General features: G+C 42.4%; 1 protein-coding gene across 1 annotated transcript in view; it reads right to left on the bottom strand.

Moving 5' to 3' along the window:
* LOC124775193 (EF-hand domain-containing family member C2-like) overlaps positions 1–19,530 on the bottom strand; it is a 237,019-nt gene that overhangs the window by 106,096 nt on the left and 111,393 nt on the right. The window contains exon 6 of the mRNA XM_047250033.1: positions 10,353–10,614. Coding sequence (XP_047105989.1) covers positions 10,353–10,614 — 262 coding nt within the window. The remainder of the gene's footprint in view (positions 1–10,352; positions 10,615–19,530) is intronic.

Here is a 19,530-nt window from a genome sequence, read left to right as displayed (position 1 = left end):
AGGATTCGAACCTGTGACCGTAGCGGCCGCGCGGTTCCAGACTGTAGCGCCTAGAACCGCTCGGCCACTCCGGCCGGCAAATAGTGTACAGGTGGCAACTGGCGGTACATACTAGCGGCACTTTTCATTTCGAGGCCGTTTGTGTGAACTTCCGTCGAATGTTTTCTTGGCCTGGTATGCTCAAGATTTAAGGTTTGAATAGCTTTCTGTAGCTTGCTGCTTGCAAATATTCGCATGAAAATTGTTTTTCTCTGAAGCAGTTGTTAGAGGTACATGATACGGACATGTGTAACGAAAAAGTTTAATAAAAGACCATATATTTATTCCGTAGTGGTTCTGTTCTTAATCAACAGATGAGTCCTCAAAATTCAAATGATGATATAAATCGTCTTGCTGTGGCACTCTTTGAACGTGGTCTACGAATTTGGAAGTATTAGGGGATATTACAAACATTTGAAAAAGTCTAGCATCAGTTACTGTAATTTCCCTGCACAAACTAATTACACTAGAGCTCGTCTAAATTGGCCATTAAACAAGATAGTTTGCCCGAAGCACGACAGAGAGATGTGTCGGCTTTAGGAAAAGAGCAGCTCGCTGAAACTGAAATTATCTAAGGATTCCATATTATCAACGTCTCACCATCATATTTCTTTAATGTAGTGCATTCTGTATTGTGTTTTAATCTGATGGACTTCAACGATTGTGCTGTAGCAACCTGTTTTTCTATATTAACTTATAACAGGGTGCTGAGTAGCAACGTAGATGCTGTCAGCACATCGCCATGTTACGAACTAAAATGAATGAAAAAAAAATCGGGAAGGGCTGAATGGTGGGCACTGTGCCTGCCAGTGATAAAATAAACATTGTTTGTGGGATCACTATGCCCCGTCGACTTAAAAAGTAAAGAGTTGCTCAGTTCCAGATTTTAAAGCAGTGCCTTCCGTCGATCACTGTGTAACCGATGTGTTTGTTGTATGTTGGCCAAATTCTTTTGATGACCGGATTCGAAATATTTATCCGCAAACCAAGAACCACTATACCAGTGCGCATTAGCCACCTCCGACTAGAAGTTGGGATAAGGCAGTACAAGGAAACGTAAAATTAAGACAAAATCAAACTGGCACAAAAGAATTAACCAATGTCATAGCAATAATTTCAGAACTTTATGACGACAGCAATGGCACTGTTGTTCGTAAGTTAAGAGATTTTCATAGTCCATTTAACAAGTACACTACTGGCCATTAAAATTGCTACACCACAAAGATGACGTGCTACAGACGCGAAATTTAACCGACAGGAAGAAGATGCTGTGATATGCAAATGATTAGCTTTTCAGAGCATTCACACAAGGTTGGCGCCGGTGGCGACACCTACAACGTGCTGACATGAGGAAAGTTTCCAACCGATTTCTCATACACAAACAGCAGTTGACCGGCGTTGCCTGGTGATACGTTGTTGTGATGCCTCGTGCAAGGAGGAGAAGAAATGCGTACCATCACGTTTCCGACTTTGATAAAGGTCGGATTGTAGCCTATCGTTATTCCGTTTTATCGTATCGCGACATTTCTGCTCGCTGTGGTCGAGATCCAATGACTGTTAGCAGAATATGGAATCGGTGGGTTCAGGAGCAACGGCCTCCTTTCACTAGCAGTCGAAATGACAGGAATCTTATCCGCATGGCTGTAACGGATCGTGCAGTCACGTCTCGATCCCTGAGTCAATAGAGGGGGACGTTTGCAAGACAACAACGATCTGCACGAACAGTTCTACTACGTTTGCAGCGGAATGGACTATCAGCTCGAAGACCACGGCTGCAGTTACCCTTGACGCTGCATCACAGCCAGGAGCGCCTGCGATGGTGTACTCAACGACGAACCTGGGTGCACGAATTTTTTCGGATGAATCCAGGTCCTGTTTACAGCATGATGATGGTCGCATTCGTGTTTGGCGACATCGCGGTGAACGCACATTGGAAGCGTGTATTCGTCATCGCCATGCTGGCGTATCACTCGGCGTGATGGTATGGGGTGACATTGCTTACACGTCTCGGTCACCTCTTGTTCCCATTGATGGCACTTTGAACAGTGGACGATACATTTCAGATGTGTTACGACCTGTGGCTCTACCCTTCATTCGATCCCTGCGAAACCCTACATTTCAGCAAGATAATGCACGACCGCATGTTGCATGTCCTGTACGGGCCTTTCTAGATACAGAAAATGTTCGACTGCTGCCCTGGCCAGCACATTCTCCAGACCTCTCACCAAGTGAAAACGTCTGGTCAATGGTGACCGAGCAACTGGCTCGTCACAATACGCCAGTCACTACACTTGATGAACTGTGGTATCGTGTTGAAGCTGCATGGGCAGCTGTAGCTGTACACGCCATCCAAGCTCTGTTTGACCCAATTCCCAGGCGTATCAAGGCCGTTAGTACGGCTGAGGTGGTTGTTCTGGGTACAGATTTATCAGGATCTATGCACGCAAATTGCATAATCACATGTCAGTTCTAGTATATTTGTCCAATGAATATCCGTTTATCATCTGCATTTCTTCTTGGTGTAGCAATTTTAATGGCCAGTAGTGTATTTAATATATTTAAGACATACAGCATACCGGCAAGAGACCGCTCAGAATGCCTGACAGGGCAAGGTAAGGTAAAGCCAGACCTGCCAGACCATCTGTCTGACTACAGCCCTTCTATCCACTGCGGTACTACGACGAGACGGAGGGGTGGGCCTCCCTAGGGTCCTCCCTCGCCCCGGCCGCCTTCTACCCTCAGGTCACTATATTGACGATAACCTTGATGTAACACATCGTCAGTGGCTACAGCTAGTCACTTCAGACGAACTGCGTGATCCGATATCTCACTGGAGTGCAAGGTCGCAAATTCAATCATTAGTAAGTCTCATTTCAAAATGTTGTGTTAACAATTGTGATAGGAAAAATATTAGCTGCTAGTGACTCACCAAGTGCATCAGGAGAGCGACAGAAAATGAATGTCTGGAAGGAGCAGAGTTTAGTCTCATATGAGCCTTGTGTATTATCCTTCACAAAAAAGGACATCTTCGATATTCAAGATATGTTCAAAACAAACTGTTAACTTACACCAGGAACACCGAACGAAAAGCGGTGCGCCACAGTGATCATCAAGATGAAGGCGAATTCGTTGGGAGTTACAAATCGTGCAGGACGTTCAGTTAGGTATTCACTCTTAAAGAATGCATATAGAATCATATTGGTATAATGCGTGATGAGAACTGATGGAATGTGATGGCATGCAATCGAATGCGAAACAGTCTGTTGTGGAGCTTATCGTGAAACTGGCTTGTCTTAAAGGCGTAGCTGCAGATAGTGAGATAATATGTTTTATAGGCACAGAAAAAACAACCAAACAAACATCCAGAAGCTGAATTGGTCCAGTAGTTCCAGAGGGTATGAACTGCAATTCACACACTTTTCGGGAAGGATATTTTGCTCTAAAGGAGTACGATTTTTACACACAGACCACGAATCAGCAAAAGAAAATTATTTTGACCAGCTGTTGGCCAAAAGCACCACTCATACCATAGTCGTAGTTCTCTTACACTCATTTTCACACTCTTGCTTGCTGTGACATAAATATTCCCTACTGTCCTTGCAAGACCACGCACACATGAAAGAATCGAAGGCAGCAGGGCATCTCCAACTTCTCGCAGCACAATAAATAACTTCCCAGCCAATTTACCATCCAGTCGGCATAATTGTATACGAATGCGTTAAGGCATTGATGTTCGTTGATCTTGTTACAACTCTCTATACCTCTAATTTCCAGGGTTCCTTTAATTTGCATTTCCTCTTCAAATCCCGAGCGGTGGGAGTTGAAAGCAAATTCCATACTGAACGATGCGATAAATTTGTTTGTCTCATCTACAAATTTTCAGCCCTATTCCGTAGTTTGCTATGTATCGTTAAATTGACGTTTTGGGTGAAATTCCGTTATTTTACGTCTTCCAATTCTGTAGCACTGTTTGAAATTATGCAGCCATTCTGTGCATCCTTTGAAATCACTGTAATATATGTCGTGCGCATTTTGATGAATATAACGTAGTAGGTCACTACCATGCGCATCTGTAAACTGTATCTAACATCCTTGAAATCCACAAACACCAGTTTCTGTAACAAGTGTACCTTGTCCTCCCTTGAATATCCGTAGTTTTTCTTATGCATTACACGTCATATCGCTGTGGACTTATTCGACATCTGTTCATAACTGTTTTTTTTTCTTTTTTAAAACTGTGCTGTGGATGATCTTTTATGTACGTAATTATGTTTAGTATCCTCCCCTCCGACAACAATTGTCCTTTACTACGTTTTACTGTAGATGAGATTTGTGGCTTCCTGTCCGACAAGGACGATGAACTACATGACTCGACAGCTGTTTCAATATCGCTTTCGGTTGTTAAGCACGTATCGTCATCATTGTAAATCTCATGTACGTTGTCCGCACAGTCGAGCGTGTACGACACCATACATTCCACTGACTGATCTTGCAGTAACGCTAATATTTCATCTGCCACTTCTTTCTCCTGTGCGAAATTCCTTGGGTTTCTTTATGACTAAACATGAACTTCGACAACAGTTGTCGTAGACATAATGCAATGTTTGTTTTGCCTATCGTTGCCATTGCTCTGATTTGTATCAGTACCACTAGCATTGTAGCACTGTTGTCAGTTACTTGTCGACTAACCAGTTCAACTACGCTCCGTAGCCTCATGCTGTGCTCACCATTGCCTACCTGCCGACCCGCTCCCTGTTGCCGTAAACAGCCATTATTGTGGCTACATGGTAGACTTATCAATTGAAGACATAACGCTTTTTGTATAAATACCAGACGCATTCCGATCATCGTCAGCACTTACTATGTCTTACATGTTTGGTTTGACGTTGATACTACATCGGATTATTTTATGGTATGTATGGCTGGTATACATTACTGTTAATCATTTAAACACTTTTTATCTTACTTATGTAGCACCTTTTTTAACCTTCATTCGCATCTATTTTTTAATTGTTTTCATTAAATATGTGGTAGCATTTTACTCTCCAATATCAATTCTGTACTTAAAGCTTTCAGATTTTTGGTTTTCTTATTGCTATTACACGGTTTTTTCATTGCTTGTAACGTATTATGATCGCACGATCTACTATACCACTGGACAGAGGCCAAGTAACGTACTACGTTGAGACGTTTATCTCTCTCGTGGAGCTGCTCTGTCTGCGCAGTTTACTATACACAGCATGCCGTGGCTGTTCGCCTACTTCTGCCAGGTAGTCGGCAAAATGTTTGTGATCATTGTTTCTGGATTTGGTCCTTCGACAATCGGACCACTTTATCATTGTTTTGGCACAATGCAGAGAGAATTTAGCATAATACTGCTGTCAGTGTGAGTTGCTTATTTCATTCGTTAAGATGCTGTTGCTTTAGCTAATTTTCTGTTTTATTTAACTTCGGGCAACCTGGAGATGTTCTAACAATGAAACTAATCGTAACAAAAGTATAATTGTACAGCTGATGTAGGTTTGATTAATCACCAAGTACGAGTACCTTTTTTGGAACCGATGGACGACAATCCAACCAAAGGACATCACAGATCTGTAGTGACCACCTCATTCTGGGGAGCAGACTTACCTATGACTGAAAATATATGGAACACTCTAGATCAAAATACAGAAGCTCTAATACGGCCATCAGGAATCACTGGTAATCTCTGGAGAACACTTCGCTAGCAAAGGAAGGCGCTATCTCTGGTCATGCTGGATGAGCTGATGTAAAGTACAAGGGATGTTCTGTAAGTAATGCAACATGTTTTTTCTGAAAGTTTGTTGTATTGAGGATTCTAATACACAATATTATTCCCTACTCCTCTGGCTGCAAAATCTTATTTTTAAACATAGTCTCTGTTCAATGCGACTGTCTCACACCACCTAACTGGGGGGACCTGTATGCTGTGAGGTGACGGGCGAGTTGTGGCGGCCTGGAAATATTCTGTGTTCATTGTTGGGGCGGCCGCACAGGTCGCTCGTCAAAGCCGCGGCCCGGCAGCAACCGCGCGGTGCCGGACGTAAGCTGAGCATGAGGGGAGCCCCAGCGTGTGGCCCATTGAGCACGTGGCTGGGAATTCCTTGGTGATGCTGTGTCGATGAAAGAGACTTGTGCATCGGGAGGGCCAAAGATGGCGGACTTTGTGGAACCTTAAATTAATAGTAGCCAGAGGAATCATGATACCTCAAAAAGAAACATGTACATTACTATTATTTGCACGATGGTTCTGATGGTGTAATCAGATTTTCAATATCTTTATTAGTTTAAAGTTTAGTTCAAATGGTTCAAATGGCTCTGAGCACTATGGGACTTAACATCTAAGGTCATCAGTCCCCTAGAACTTAGAACTACTTAAACCTAATTAACCTAAGGACATCACACACATCCATGCCCGAGGCAGGATTCGAACCTGCGACCGTAGCGGTCACGCAGTTCCAGACTCAAGCGCCTAGAACCGCACGGCCACACAGGCCGGCAAAGTTTAGTATCTGACTGTAAATTATACAAGTAATACCCAGCAACGAATTTCCAAAATCTAAACGCTTAATCCGATTTTCTCGATCGACTAGTCTTTAGCAAGCTATTACTGTAATTGTAATAAATTGGTATAAATTACAGGCATTTAACTTGAATAGTACATGAGTTATTGGAGGTCAAAGTGGTGGATTACTATCAATCGCGTCAGGCCATAAGTACTCCACAGTTACACGAAAAAAACGATAGCAGCATGCTTATAAATATATTCATTCATCTACGTCTTTGTTAATATCCGATATATGCTATTCATGAAGAAATTGGTTAACTATTTACTGTGTTTTAGAAAGCACAGAGACATTAGGCTGCTGGCCACCTTTTGCTGCTATTCCTTTGATATATTTTATTTAATTTGTTTATGTATTTAATGATGTGTGTTAGAGCGTGTTTATGGTCCAGCCGTAGGAATATTTATTTAATTTCTAGTTATGTAAATGTAACTCCAGTATTTCGTATGTGTTTCATTATGTTTACGAATGTGCGTTGGCTTGAAGACATGGGGGGAGCGCTTTAGCCAATCACAGCGCTCGTGAATCGGGAGACTGGATGGAAGTAGGGGAAGGGCACAGCACAGGACAAGTGAGGCGCTGGACGTGACGGGGCCTCGGACGCACGCAAAGACTTGGAGAGTGGAGTGATTTGCACGTGGTCGCGAGAGATAGAAATACTTCGGAGTGCCGACGGGTGCACTTGTGAGATATCCGTGGCTTCTGCAAGTGAAGACGTAGTGTGCGTTTAGAAGTGAATATCTCACGAGCTGTATTGTTGTTCATAACTAATTACGTGCAGTAGGAATCTCTTGTTTCCCTGTTATTCAAGTTACAATTTATTTAATTGCTGGACCATCGACACCAATAAGTGTTTTGCAGAAATATACCACATTCTCAAAAGTACTTCTGCTATCGTACTCATCATTTAAGGTCGTTAAGATAGTACCTACAGATTTTATGTAATTGGAATCTTTCATTTATAAATTTCTACGTTACATTCGCAATTGCCGAGTGATAGGAACCTTCGACCATTCGATTCATGTGTATATTCATATTATATACTGTAGACTCAGCAGTATTTGGCTTGTAATGCGGCATCTACGTATCCCAGCCCCTAGACACCGAAACCAGTCAAAACTTTTAATATTTCAACTGTGAGTCGGAGGGTACGTAGTTCAGGGCCACCCCACCACACTCATCATTTCATTTTATTATTTTGAAAGCTCGCAATGCCCGCATGGTACCACTCTACTGGGCGATATCGGAGCCAACGTCTTGCTTTGTCGATAACCTACCCATCATACACGTACTGTTCTCCGTGGAGTACATCTTTCATTGCGCCAAAGAGATGGAAATCGGAAGATAAGAGATCCGGGCTACAGGGAGGATAAGGATGAACAGTCCAATGAAGTTTAGTGAGCTCCTCGCTGCTACACAGACATGTATGAGGCCGTGCATTGTCACAGAGAAGTTCGTTTGCATTTTTGTGGCACGTGTCAACTCTGCAGGAGATACAGCTGTGTGCGGCCAGCCGACACGCGGGAGATTGGACTGGTTTGCACGACCTTGTTGCGATGATGACAGACGCCTCGCCAAACAACGTACCGTGTTTTGTTCACTGCCAGGTCTCCGTAGACATTCTGCAAGCGTCTATGAATACCTGAGATACTCCGGTTTTCCGCCAAAAGGAACTCAAATGACAGCTAACTGCTTGGAACGCGTCTACACTACAGACGCCATTTTGAAGGCCACGTATAGCGTCGCAACCTATCGGAACTTCATGAAACTATAGGGGCTGAAGAGGGAATATTCCATGATGTCCCACAACAAATTCCGTATTTTTCCAATCGAAATTGGCCGAGAAAAAATGCGTGACATTACTTATTAAATTCCCCTCGTATTTGGAGATGTTACGTACCCTGTATCACTTTTTCCGAAGGCATGAAACTCCGAATTGACGTTTTGTATGCCACTGTCAGTGAATACAACACGTATTAATTTCCACTCACGCTTAATGGTCGGTTTTCCAGTATATCTAGTCTCTTTGTGACTGTATCACGTGTCACTATATTGCTAGGGCACCATTTAGTGTAAACACTACTATCGTACCTAAACCCGTTGGCACACGGACCGTGCTGTCGAACGTTAACGTTGAGCGTGTCGAGTTCAAAAATGGTTCAAATGGCTCTGAGCACTATGGGACTTGACAACTGAGGTCATCAATCCCCTAGAACTTAGAACTACTTAAACCTAACTAACCTAAGGACATCACACACATCCATGCCCGAGGCAGGATTCGAACCTGCGACCGTAGCGGTCGCGCGGTTCCAGACTGAAGCGCCTAGAACCGCTCGGCCACACCGGCCGGCGTGGCGAGTTCAACGTGCCGGTGAACGCTCAGAAATGATGCGACTTGTGCAGACGGTACGTGGGCCCCAACGTGGTATACGTGATCGCAACACGCTCCAATGGCAGTCGTCGGCTGCATCTGGCTCTTAGATCACGCTCTTAACGAAATGGACGAGCGCAGAATTGCCATATTAGCTCTGTTAAAATGTACTTTTTACTTCCTTGTCCATATGCTAATTAGGTTGATCTGTCTGTAGTATACAAAAATAAAAAGTTCTATGTCCGTGAAAATATTGTAAGGTAAAAAGGAAAGTACCATATCCGGTCAGTAAGGAGATCGGCTTATAAAAGTTCCATTACAAACAGTGCAATACAAATTTACAATAGTTCTTCACATAAGATAAAAATTATTTCATCATGCTCACTTTTTAGTAAAACCCTAAGGTCATTCTTACTTGATTACAATGCATGCCCAGCAGCAGAATATCTACATGTGAGTTGCAAAACTTAAAGGGAGAAAAGGGCAAAATATCTTACTGCAAGTTGTGTAAGGTGTCCTGTAGATTAAGACAATAGAACAAACTCACCCCTCAGAAAGAACGCACTTATATTTATATAACATTGAATATTATAGTATATTCTCGTATTAAACTAATAAGAAGGTATCAGAACCTGTTAAAAACGCGAAGATTAGGAAAAAAAATTAGGTGCAGTTGGACGGGAACCACCATCACTTCAGAATTTCGTTACGAAACTTGCGCTACACAACGGCGGATGATAAGAGACAAAAAGGTTACTATTTGTAGAATACTTTAATTACAGTTACATTACTAATAGAGATTTAATAATAACGAATTGTACCATGAACAATGCGCTGTTAATGAATTCTCAACATGCTGTTGATTTCAAATGGGATACTCCTATAATACGCCAGTTACAATAATTCTTTTACACGAATATGTCGTTTCTCGTCATTTTATCACAACGAATGACACAATTAACGGAGGGTTTTCGAGAGCTCTGCAGTTTGTTTGTGCTCATACTTACGGGCTTCAACTGGGAGCCAATATGGCGCCTCACAACTCTGTACCGAAGGGAGATGACACGCATGTGACGTAGATGGCGTCCTGCCACCTCATTGGACTACGTTCAAAAGCACGTTCAGAATATCTGACATACTAGATTTTGCTCTGCACGTTCGTAAAGATTCCCCAACGTGCTGTTTCCACGCTTTGACGTCAGAAACTCGGCACGCTCAACGCTCAACGTTCGGATGCACAGCCCCTGTGCCTACGGCTTAACATTGTTTCGTAGACCTCGAGGATCTCTCGACTTACTGCCAAGACTTTACGATGCAGCACTGACGGACAGAAATGGCCCGGCCGCAGTTCTTACCGACTCCGTACTTGGCGTGGTAGTAGGCCTTGGTGAAGTCGTCGCAGTCGGTGAGCACGACCTTGCGGCCGAAGCAGTTGATGCAGGCGCCGATGGCCAGGTCGGAGTCGCGGTAGAAGTTGTGCGGCCTGGCGGCGGCGCAGCCGAGGGCGTCGGCCACGTAGCGGTAGTTGGTCGGCCCCTCGCCCTTGCCCGCGCTCGACAGCACGTTCAGCAGCGTCAGCGGAGACTCCGACCCCACCGGCGGCAGCGCCTCGAACGTCTTCACACCACACAGTTTGCTTCTACCACTTACTCACCTACTGGGTTCACTATTAATCACGCACATGCAAAAGCGGCACAGTAATTAAAAAAAATAGTTCAGTAAGTCACAAATCACACTCTTCAAAATTTAACAGCTTATGTGAGGTATGGGTGACTGGAATTCGGTAGTAGGAAAAGGGAGAGAAGGAAACGTAGTAGATGAATATGGACTGGGGCTAAGAAATGAAAGAGGAAGCCGCCTGGTAGAATTTTGCACAGAGCACAACTTAATCATAGCTAACACTTGGTTCAAGAATCATAAAAGAAGGTTTTATACATGGAAGAAGCCTGGAGATACTGACAGATTTCAGATAGATTATATAATGGTAAGACAGAGATTTAGGAACCAGGTTTTAAATTGTAAGACATTTCCAGGGGCAGATGTGGACTCTGACCACAATCTATTGGTTATGAACTGTAGATTGAAACTGAAGAAACTGCAAAAAAGTGAGAATTTAAGGAGATGGGACCTGGATAAACTGACTAAACCAGAGGTTGTACAGAGTTTCAGGGAGAGCGTAAGGGAACAAATGGCAGGAATGGGGGAAAGAAATACAGTAGAAGAAGAATGGGTAGCGTTGAGGGACGAAGTAGTGAAGGCAGCAGAGGATCAAGTAGGTAAAAAGACGAGGGCTAGTAGAAATCCTTGGGTAACAGAAGAAATATTGAATTTAATTGATGAAAGGAGAAAATACAAAAATGCAGTAAATGAAGCAGGCAAAAAGGAATACAAACGTCTCAAAAATGAGATCGACAGGAAGTGCAAAATGGCTAAGCAGGGATGGCTAGAGGATAAATGTAAGGATGTAGAGGCTTATCTCACTAGTGGTAAGATAGATACTGCCTACAGGAAAATTAAAGAGACCTTTGGAGAAAAGAGAGCCACTTGTATGAATATCAAGAGCTGAGATGGAAACCCAGTTCCAAGCAAAGAAGGGAAAGCAGGAAGGTGGAAAGAGTAGATAGAGGGTCTATACAAGGGCGATGTACTTGAGGATAATATTATTGAAATGGAAGAGGATGTAGATGAAGATGAAATGGGAGATATGATATTGCGTGAAGAGTTTGACAGAGCACTGAAAGACCTGAGTCGAAACAAGGCCCCGGGAGTAGACAACATTCCATTAGAACTACTGACGGCCTTTGGAGAGTCAGTCCTGACAAAACTCTACCATCGGGTGAGCAAGATGTATGAGACAGGCGAAATACCCTCAGACTTCAAGAAGAATATAATAATCCCAATCCCAAAGAAAGCAGGTGTTGACAGATGTGAAAATTACCGAACTATCGGTTTAATAAATCACGGCTGCAAAATACTAACGCGAATTCTTTACAGACGAATGGAAAAACTAGTAGAAGCTGGCCTTGGTGAAGATCAGTTTGGATTCCGTAGAAATATTGGAACACGTGAGGCAATACTGACCCTACGACTTATCTCAGAGGCTAGATTAAGGAAAGGCAAACCTACGTTTCTAGCATTTGTAGACTTAGAGAAAGCTTTTGACAATGTTGATTGGAATGCTCTCTTTCAAATTCTGAAGGTGGCAGGGGTAACATACAGGGAGCGAAAGGCTATTTACAATTTGTATAGAAACCAAATGGCAGTTATAAGAGTTGAGGGGCATGAAAGGGAAGCGTGAAAGGGATGGCAGGGAGACAGGGTTGTAGCCTATCCCCGATGTTATTCAATCTGTATACTGAGCGAGCAGTGAAGGAAACAAAAAGAAGAAATAAAAACTTTGAGGTTCGCCGATGACATTGTAATTCTGTCAGAGACAGCAAAGGACTTGGAAGAGCGATTAAACGGACTGGATAGTGTCTTGAAGGGAGGAATACGATGAACATCAACAAAAGCAAAACGAGGATAATGGAATGTAGTCGAATTAAGTCGGGTGATGTTGAGGGTATTAGATTAGGAAATGAGACACTTAAAGTAGAAAAGGAGTTTTGCTGTTTGGGGAGCAAAATAACTGATGATGGTCGAAGTAGAGAGGATATAAAATGTAGGCTGGCAATGGCAAGGAAAGCGTTTCTGAAGAAGAGAAATTTGTTAACATCGAGTATAGATTTAAGTGTCAGGAAGTCGTTTCTGAAAGTATTTGTATGGAGTGTAGCCATGTATGGAAGTGAAACATGGACGATAAATGGTTTAGACAAGAAGAGAATAGAAGCTTTCGAAATGTGGTGCTACAGTAGAATGCTGAAAATTAAATGGGTATATCACATAACTAATGAGAAGGTGTTGAATAGGATTGGGGAGAAGAGATGTTTGTGGCACGACTTGACTAGAAGAAGGGATCGGTTGGTAGGACATGTTCTGAGGCATCAAGGGATCACCAATTTAGTATTGGAGGGCAGCGTGGAGGGTAAAAATCGTAGAGGGAGACCAAGAGATGAATACACCAAGCGGATTCAGAAGGATGTAGGTTGCAGTAGGTACTGGGAGATGAAGAAGCTTGCGCAGGATAGAGTAGCATGGAGAGCTGCATCAAACCAGTCTCAGGACTGAAGACCACAACAACAACATGTGAGGTATGCACAATGTTTCTCTGAACTGGCGTTCACCGTGGAACGAATTAACCTTAATAAGATACCCCACTCTGAGTAACAAGGAGCCACACCGGACAAAATATTATTTACCTCGTTAACAGAGCACACTGGTCGCGGAGCGTTGTAGATAGCATAGATCTGTAACCAGACTGCCATAACGCCTCTTCCACTGGCATAGGTCATGCAGTGAAGAAAGAGAGGAAGATTGCAGTTTAAGGGTAACAGGAATTAAAAATCCATTGAAATAAGGAATTCTTTTTTAAAAATGAAGGACAAACCGCCTTTAGTCACAAGTTGCGTTTATTTACTGCACTATGCATTTCGAGCCCTCGAGGCTCATCTTCAGGTGCATTTTAGTGATTTACATCAGGTTTTTTAGTTGTTTGCCTGTTGATATTACATTTTTGTGTTACAACATGGTATATTGTAGATATAAGTTTAACAGCGTTAATAATATGAAACTAACTTACAGTTTAACATTGTATGATGTCTGCTTCTGTTGTGCAGTTGGTATACATAATACACTTCTTTAATTTTGCAGTACATACTGGGATATATATAACGTCACACACTTTTTCGCACATTGTAGTAGCAGAACGTAAACATGCCAAAGATTCTCGTTCATATAGATGTTCTACTTCTAAATATAATCGATTTTCTTGTTTCACAGAAGATAATATGATATAGTATTACTAGCACACAGGTATTATTAAAATAATTATTTGGCAACATGTTGTAGGTTGTCAGCTGTTTGTATTATTATAGATTTGATTCCTCAGGAAAAAATAAACTTTTAAAGGTGTAGAAAAAATTGTGGCTGTTAAACTCTGTTTGTTCAGTCAACAAGTTTTCGGAATATTTTTCTTTGTGTAGCATTATTTCTAACTGTTCTAGTAGATTAAGTTTTTTACTGTTGGGTTATGTGTGAAGTACAGTTAGGCTGTTGTGGATGTCGTCAAGTATGTGTTTATTAATATACATGTGGTTAGCTATTGTAGATTTTTGAAAATGGTTTAGTCGAAAGGCGTCGGTGTGTTCTTTATACCGTGTGTGGAAGGTTCTTCCAGTTTTTCCTATGTAAAATGCAGGGCAACTGTTACATTGTAATTTATATATTCCACTGTGTTGTGTTATTGGCTTGTTTGTGTTCACTGTGTGAGGTAAGTGGTATCCAAGTTTGCTGTTTGTGGAGAAAGATATTTTAATACTCGTTTTTTTTAATAAGTTAGCTATTTTTTGTGATACTGTGCCGAAGTATGGAATGCTTGTGAAGATTTGTTTTGTGTCGGTAGTTTTCTTTTCAGTGTTTTTGTGAGTGATGTTGGTCTGCATTTTTCTAGATAGTTTATCAATTGATTTCACAGAGTAACCATTATTTACTGAAATTGTTTTGATAGTATCTATTTCTTGTGTTAGTGCTTTGGGTTTTAAAGGTAATGTATGTGCCCTGTTCAACATTGATCTACATGCAGCATACTTATGCGTGTTCGGGTGGTGTGAAGATTCATGTATTGTGATGTCATTGTAGGTTGGTTTTCGGTAAATGTACAAGTTATGCTCTTGTTGTTCATTCACAATTGTGAGGTCTAAGAAATTTATGGATTGATTTGTTTCATGTTCTTTTGTGAACTTTATTTTGTTGTGGAGTGAGTTGAATGATGTGAGGAGTTCTTCAAGTTCATCTTTAGTGCCATCATCTACAATATACCATGTTGTAACACAAAAATGTAATATCAACAGGCAAACAACTAAAAAACCTGATGTAAATCACTAAAAAGCACCTGAAGATGAGCCTCGAGGGCTCGAAATGCATAGTGCAGTAAATAAACACAACTTGTGACTGAAGGCGGTTTGTTCTTCATTTTACGAAAGTAAAACAGTCGCGGACGACACACTGAAAAACAATGGATAAAATGAATTCTTTTTTACTGATAAGTTACACTCCACTCCTTCCTGAACCAGAATGTGTATGGCTTTTATACGTTGTATTAACAGGACAGAAAGAGCATTTTCTAAACAACATGCCCCTTCTCCCTTCTGTCGGCTGTCAATTGAGTTGTGTTTATCCCAGCTGGAGCAGACGTTCCTTGCCTTTATTCTGTAACCACTACGTCGAAAGTTGGTCAACTTGGCGCTAAGCGAATGTAGGTAACAGCTAAAATCAGTTCACCGTTCTGTTTTCGTTACACTCGTAGTCGTGATTTGAAATAGTACTTGATTTTAGAAGGGAATCTTCCTGTGTTGATAGTTTTGTTTTATCTATGCAGATCGTAAATATTGGCAGAATAGGAATTTCAACAGTAGAAATAAGGTTAAAGGTAAAAGACGATCCCTATCATTCTTTCGGTTCAACGGGCTACGAGTCATGGTGTAAGTATCAGAGAGCTAGTGTAACTGGTGATGTATATGAACATAACAATTCCGTACCAATGTCAGTAGCAAATGTTCTGACACCTATCTAGAGAGAGTTAGCTAGCAAAACCTTGCTTGCTAAATGCATCCACGGGAGAACACAAAATCCCATCGAATGTTTCAATAACTGTGTGTGCGAACGCTTGCCTAAAACTGTATTTGTGAGCCTCAAGCCGCTAAAAACTGGTGTCATGGATGCAGTGTTGAGTTTCAGTGATGGGTCAGACAGCAGGCTGAAAGTTTTCATTCATATGGGCATAGAACCTAGGGTGAACATGAAGAATGCGCTTCTGTCAATTGAGCAGCTGAGAGTGCAGGAGGCTGAGAAAAGTGCACTACAAATAATAAAAGAGGCCAGAATTCAAACGAGGACCTCCAGACGTAAATTGCAGGATACAGAAACCCTCAACGATGACAACTATGGACCTGTCTAGTCTAAACTTTGAATGTAGGCTGAAAAGATTTGTATCAAAAACTTTAAGTGCATTTTCCTTGAGGTATGACATAGGTACAATTTTCTCTGAAAGTAATACATCTTTATTCATGGAACTTGGTACAGAGATTAACTACATCACTTTAAATAAAATGTAATAGAGTTACGGCATTCGAGTAAACGGTTTGACAAATATTTAGAAATTATTTTTTTAAATGCCAGTTTTTTAGGTAACAAAGATATTTTCGAATATCTGCTGTGATAGCAATGCTACTGTCATAGAAGTAAAACAACTTGAAAAAAAAAAAATACGAAAACTTAAGTATGTTTCAAATTTGGTTTGGTTTGAACAAATAGTTTTTGAGATAAATGTAACGTTAGTATGGTGAATCAAAGGATATTCGCTCACGACCGCGTCCCCTTAACGTCCCATCGACATAGAGGCCGTTAGAGACGGAGCACAAGCTCGCACTGATTGAAGGATGGGGACGGAGATCGGCCGTGCCCTTTCGAAGGAAGCATCTTAGTATTTGCTTGGAGCAATTTAAGGAAAAACGGAAAACTTAAATCTAGATGGCTGTACACGAATTTGAACAGTGTTCGACCCGAATGCGAGTCCAGTGTGCTGCACTTCCCTCGGTGTCATGCCATTGATGTGATGTGTATGTGCCATTCGACTGTGAGGAATCGGTGCAGTAAGACAAGTCGCCATGGACAGGTGACAGAATGGCAGAAAGGAGCCATCGTGTTTCAACGTGTCCGTGATCACACCATGAAAGAAGTTACCCCATTCGCTGGTTTATCAATGCGCTAACCAACGTGTTTAGAAGGAATTGTGTACTATTCGTACGCCTATAACACAGTATACAAACAGTGGCATGAAAATCTGCAGCGGCAGGATACGAGTGCCATGCCTAGTCAACGAGAATCGGTTTCAAACTCTACAGGAATTGTCAATGAATCCAGGTCCATCTCATCCATTTTCCGAGTGAATTGTGCGGATTCGTGAAAGGCCATTTCTCACACGGCCATATAAAGCTTGTAATACACTGAAGAGCCAAAGAAACTGGTACACCTATCTAATATCGTGTACGGTCCCAGCGAGCACGCAGAAGTGCCGCAACGCGACGTGACGTGGACTCGACTAACGTCTGACGTCGTGCTGGAGGGAACTGACACGATGAATCGTGAAGGACTGTCCACAAATCCGTTAGAGTACGAGGGGGCGGAGATCTCTTCTGAACTGCACGTTGCAAGGCATGCCAGATATACTCAAGAATGTTCATGTCTGGGGAGCTTGATGGCCAGCGGAAGTGTTTAAACTCAGAAGAGTGTTCCTGGAGCCACTCTGTAGCAATTCTGGACGTGTAGGGTGCCGCATTGTCCTGCTGGAATTGCCCAAGTCCGTCGGAATGTACTATGGACATGAATGGATGCAGGTGATCAGACGCTTCACCTGTCAGAGTCGTATCTAAACGTGTCAGGGGTCCATATCACCCCAACTGCACATGTCCCACATCATTACAGAGCTCCACCAGCTTGAACAGTCCCCTGCTGACATGCAGGGTCCATGGATTCATGAGGCTGTCTCCATACACATACACGTCCATCCGCCCGATACAATTTGAAACGAGTCTCGTCCGACCAGGCAACATGTTTCCAGTCATCAACAGTTCAGTGTCGGTGTTGATGGGCCCAGGCGAGGCGTAAAGCTTCGTGTCGTGCAGTCATCAAAGGTACACGACTGGGCCTTCGGCTCCGAAAGCTCATATCGAAAACGTTTCGTTGAATGGTTCGTACGCTGACACTTATTGATGGCCCAGCATTGAAATCTGCAGCAATTTGCGGAAGGGTTGCACTTCTGTTACGTTGAACGATTCTCTTCAGCCGGCCGAAGTGGCCGTGCGGTTAAAGGCGCTGCAGTCTGGAACCGCAAGACCGCTACGGTCGCAGGTTCGAATCCTGCCTCGGGCATGGATGTTTGTGATGTCCTTAGGTTAGTTAGGTTTAACTAGTTCTAAGTTCTAGGGGACTAATGACCTCAGCAGTTGAGTCCCATAGTGCTCAGAGCCATTTGAACCATTTTTTTCTCTTCAGTCCTCTTTGGCCCCGTTGTTGCAGGATCTTTTTCCAGCCGCAGCGATGTTATAGATTTCATGTTTTACCAGATTCCTGATATTCACGGTACATTCGTGAAGTGGTCGTAAGGGAAAATTGCCAGTCCATCGCTACCTCGGAAGTGCTGTGTCCCAACGCTCGTGCGCCGACCATAAAACCACTTGATAACCTGCCATTGTAGCAGCAGTAACCGATCTAACAACTGCGTCAGACACTTGTTGCCGGCTGCAGCGCCGTATTCTGCCTGTTTGGTATCTCTGTATTTGAATAAGCATGACTATACCAGTTTCTTTGCTGCTTCAGTGTAGATTAATTTTTGTCGTTTAATTGAGTACTATGAAGAGATATGTGTATATCCTTTATCTTCGTCTATTAGTGTCAATAGATTATTTTCTTTCTTCTTTTGTACGAAGCAAACGAAGTTCACTAGAGTCCTACTACTTCCCGCTCCCACTTTTATACTGATACGTGTAGGAACGCCATTTTTATGTCTTTAAAGTAATTGTGAAGAATAATCATATTTTTGAGCTAAAAGTGACTTATTATTTATTGATTAGATATTTTAAATGTCACTAATCGTCTGTGCAAATTTCTTATACAAAGCGTGATGGGTATAAGCGAAGAGATTTCTGTTGGTGACTGAGGACGCTGTACTGAACAACATTAGATCAGTATTTACGTCATTTACAGAGTAATAATTAGGTCCATTACAAGTCGTATGTTTTTACGTTGGTTAGTGCCTCCAAGTACATGTGGCAAGAGCAAGCCATTAATGCCTGTTTTCCCTTGAACAGAAGGTCAGGTGTTGGACGCAAAATGGTTAGTCTATACTGACAGGCGTAGTGCGTTTACTGCTACATATACGATCGAGCCTTGTTTGTGGAAAGGCTGTTCAATGCAGAGAAAAAAGAAAAAAAATGGTTCAAATGGCTCTGAGCACTATGGGACTTAACATCTGAGGTCATCAGTCCCCTAGAACTTAGAACTACTTAAACCTAACTAACCTAAGGACATCACATACACCCGTGCCCGAGGCAGGATTCGAAACTGCGACCGTAGCAACAGCGCGGCTCCGGACTGGAGCGCCTAGAACCGCACGGCCACCGCGGCCGGCCAAGAGAAAAAAGAACCAACACAGTATTGTGTGTACGTATTAAGACACCACAAATAAAAGTATCTGCACTCATACATGTTGCACCGTGCACGTTACAACTATCTAATTCCGCTGGGAGGCCTGAGTTCGGTAATATGACTATTACACGCCACCAGCTTGCTATCATATGCATATCTGCAGCCTTTATCTTACAATCTGCAGTCTAAATCGTTTGTTATTCGAAGTCCGAATACTCTTGCTGCTCTCTG

Source organism: Schistocerca piceifrons, chromosome 2 (assembly GCF_021461385.2).
Source record: "Schistocerca piceifrons isolate TAMUIC-IGC-003096 chromosome 2, iqSchPice1.1, whole genome shotgun sequence".
Taxonomy (NCBI): Eukaryota; Metazoa; Arthropoda; class Insecta; order Orthoptera; family Acrididae; genus Schistocerca; species Schistocerca piceifrons.
Note: the sequence above shows the minus strand (reverse complement) of the source record. Positions and strands in the feature narration are given on the sequence as shown.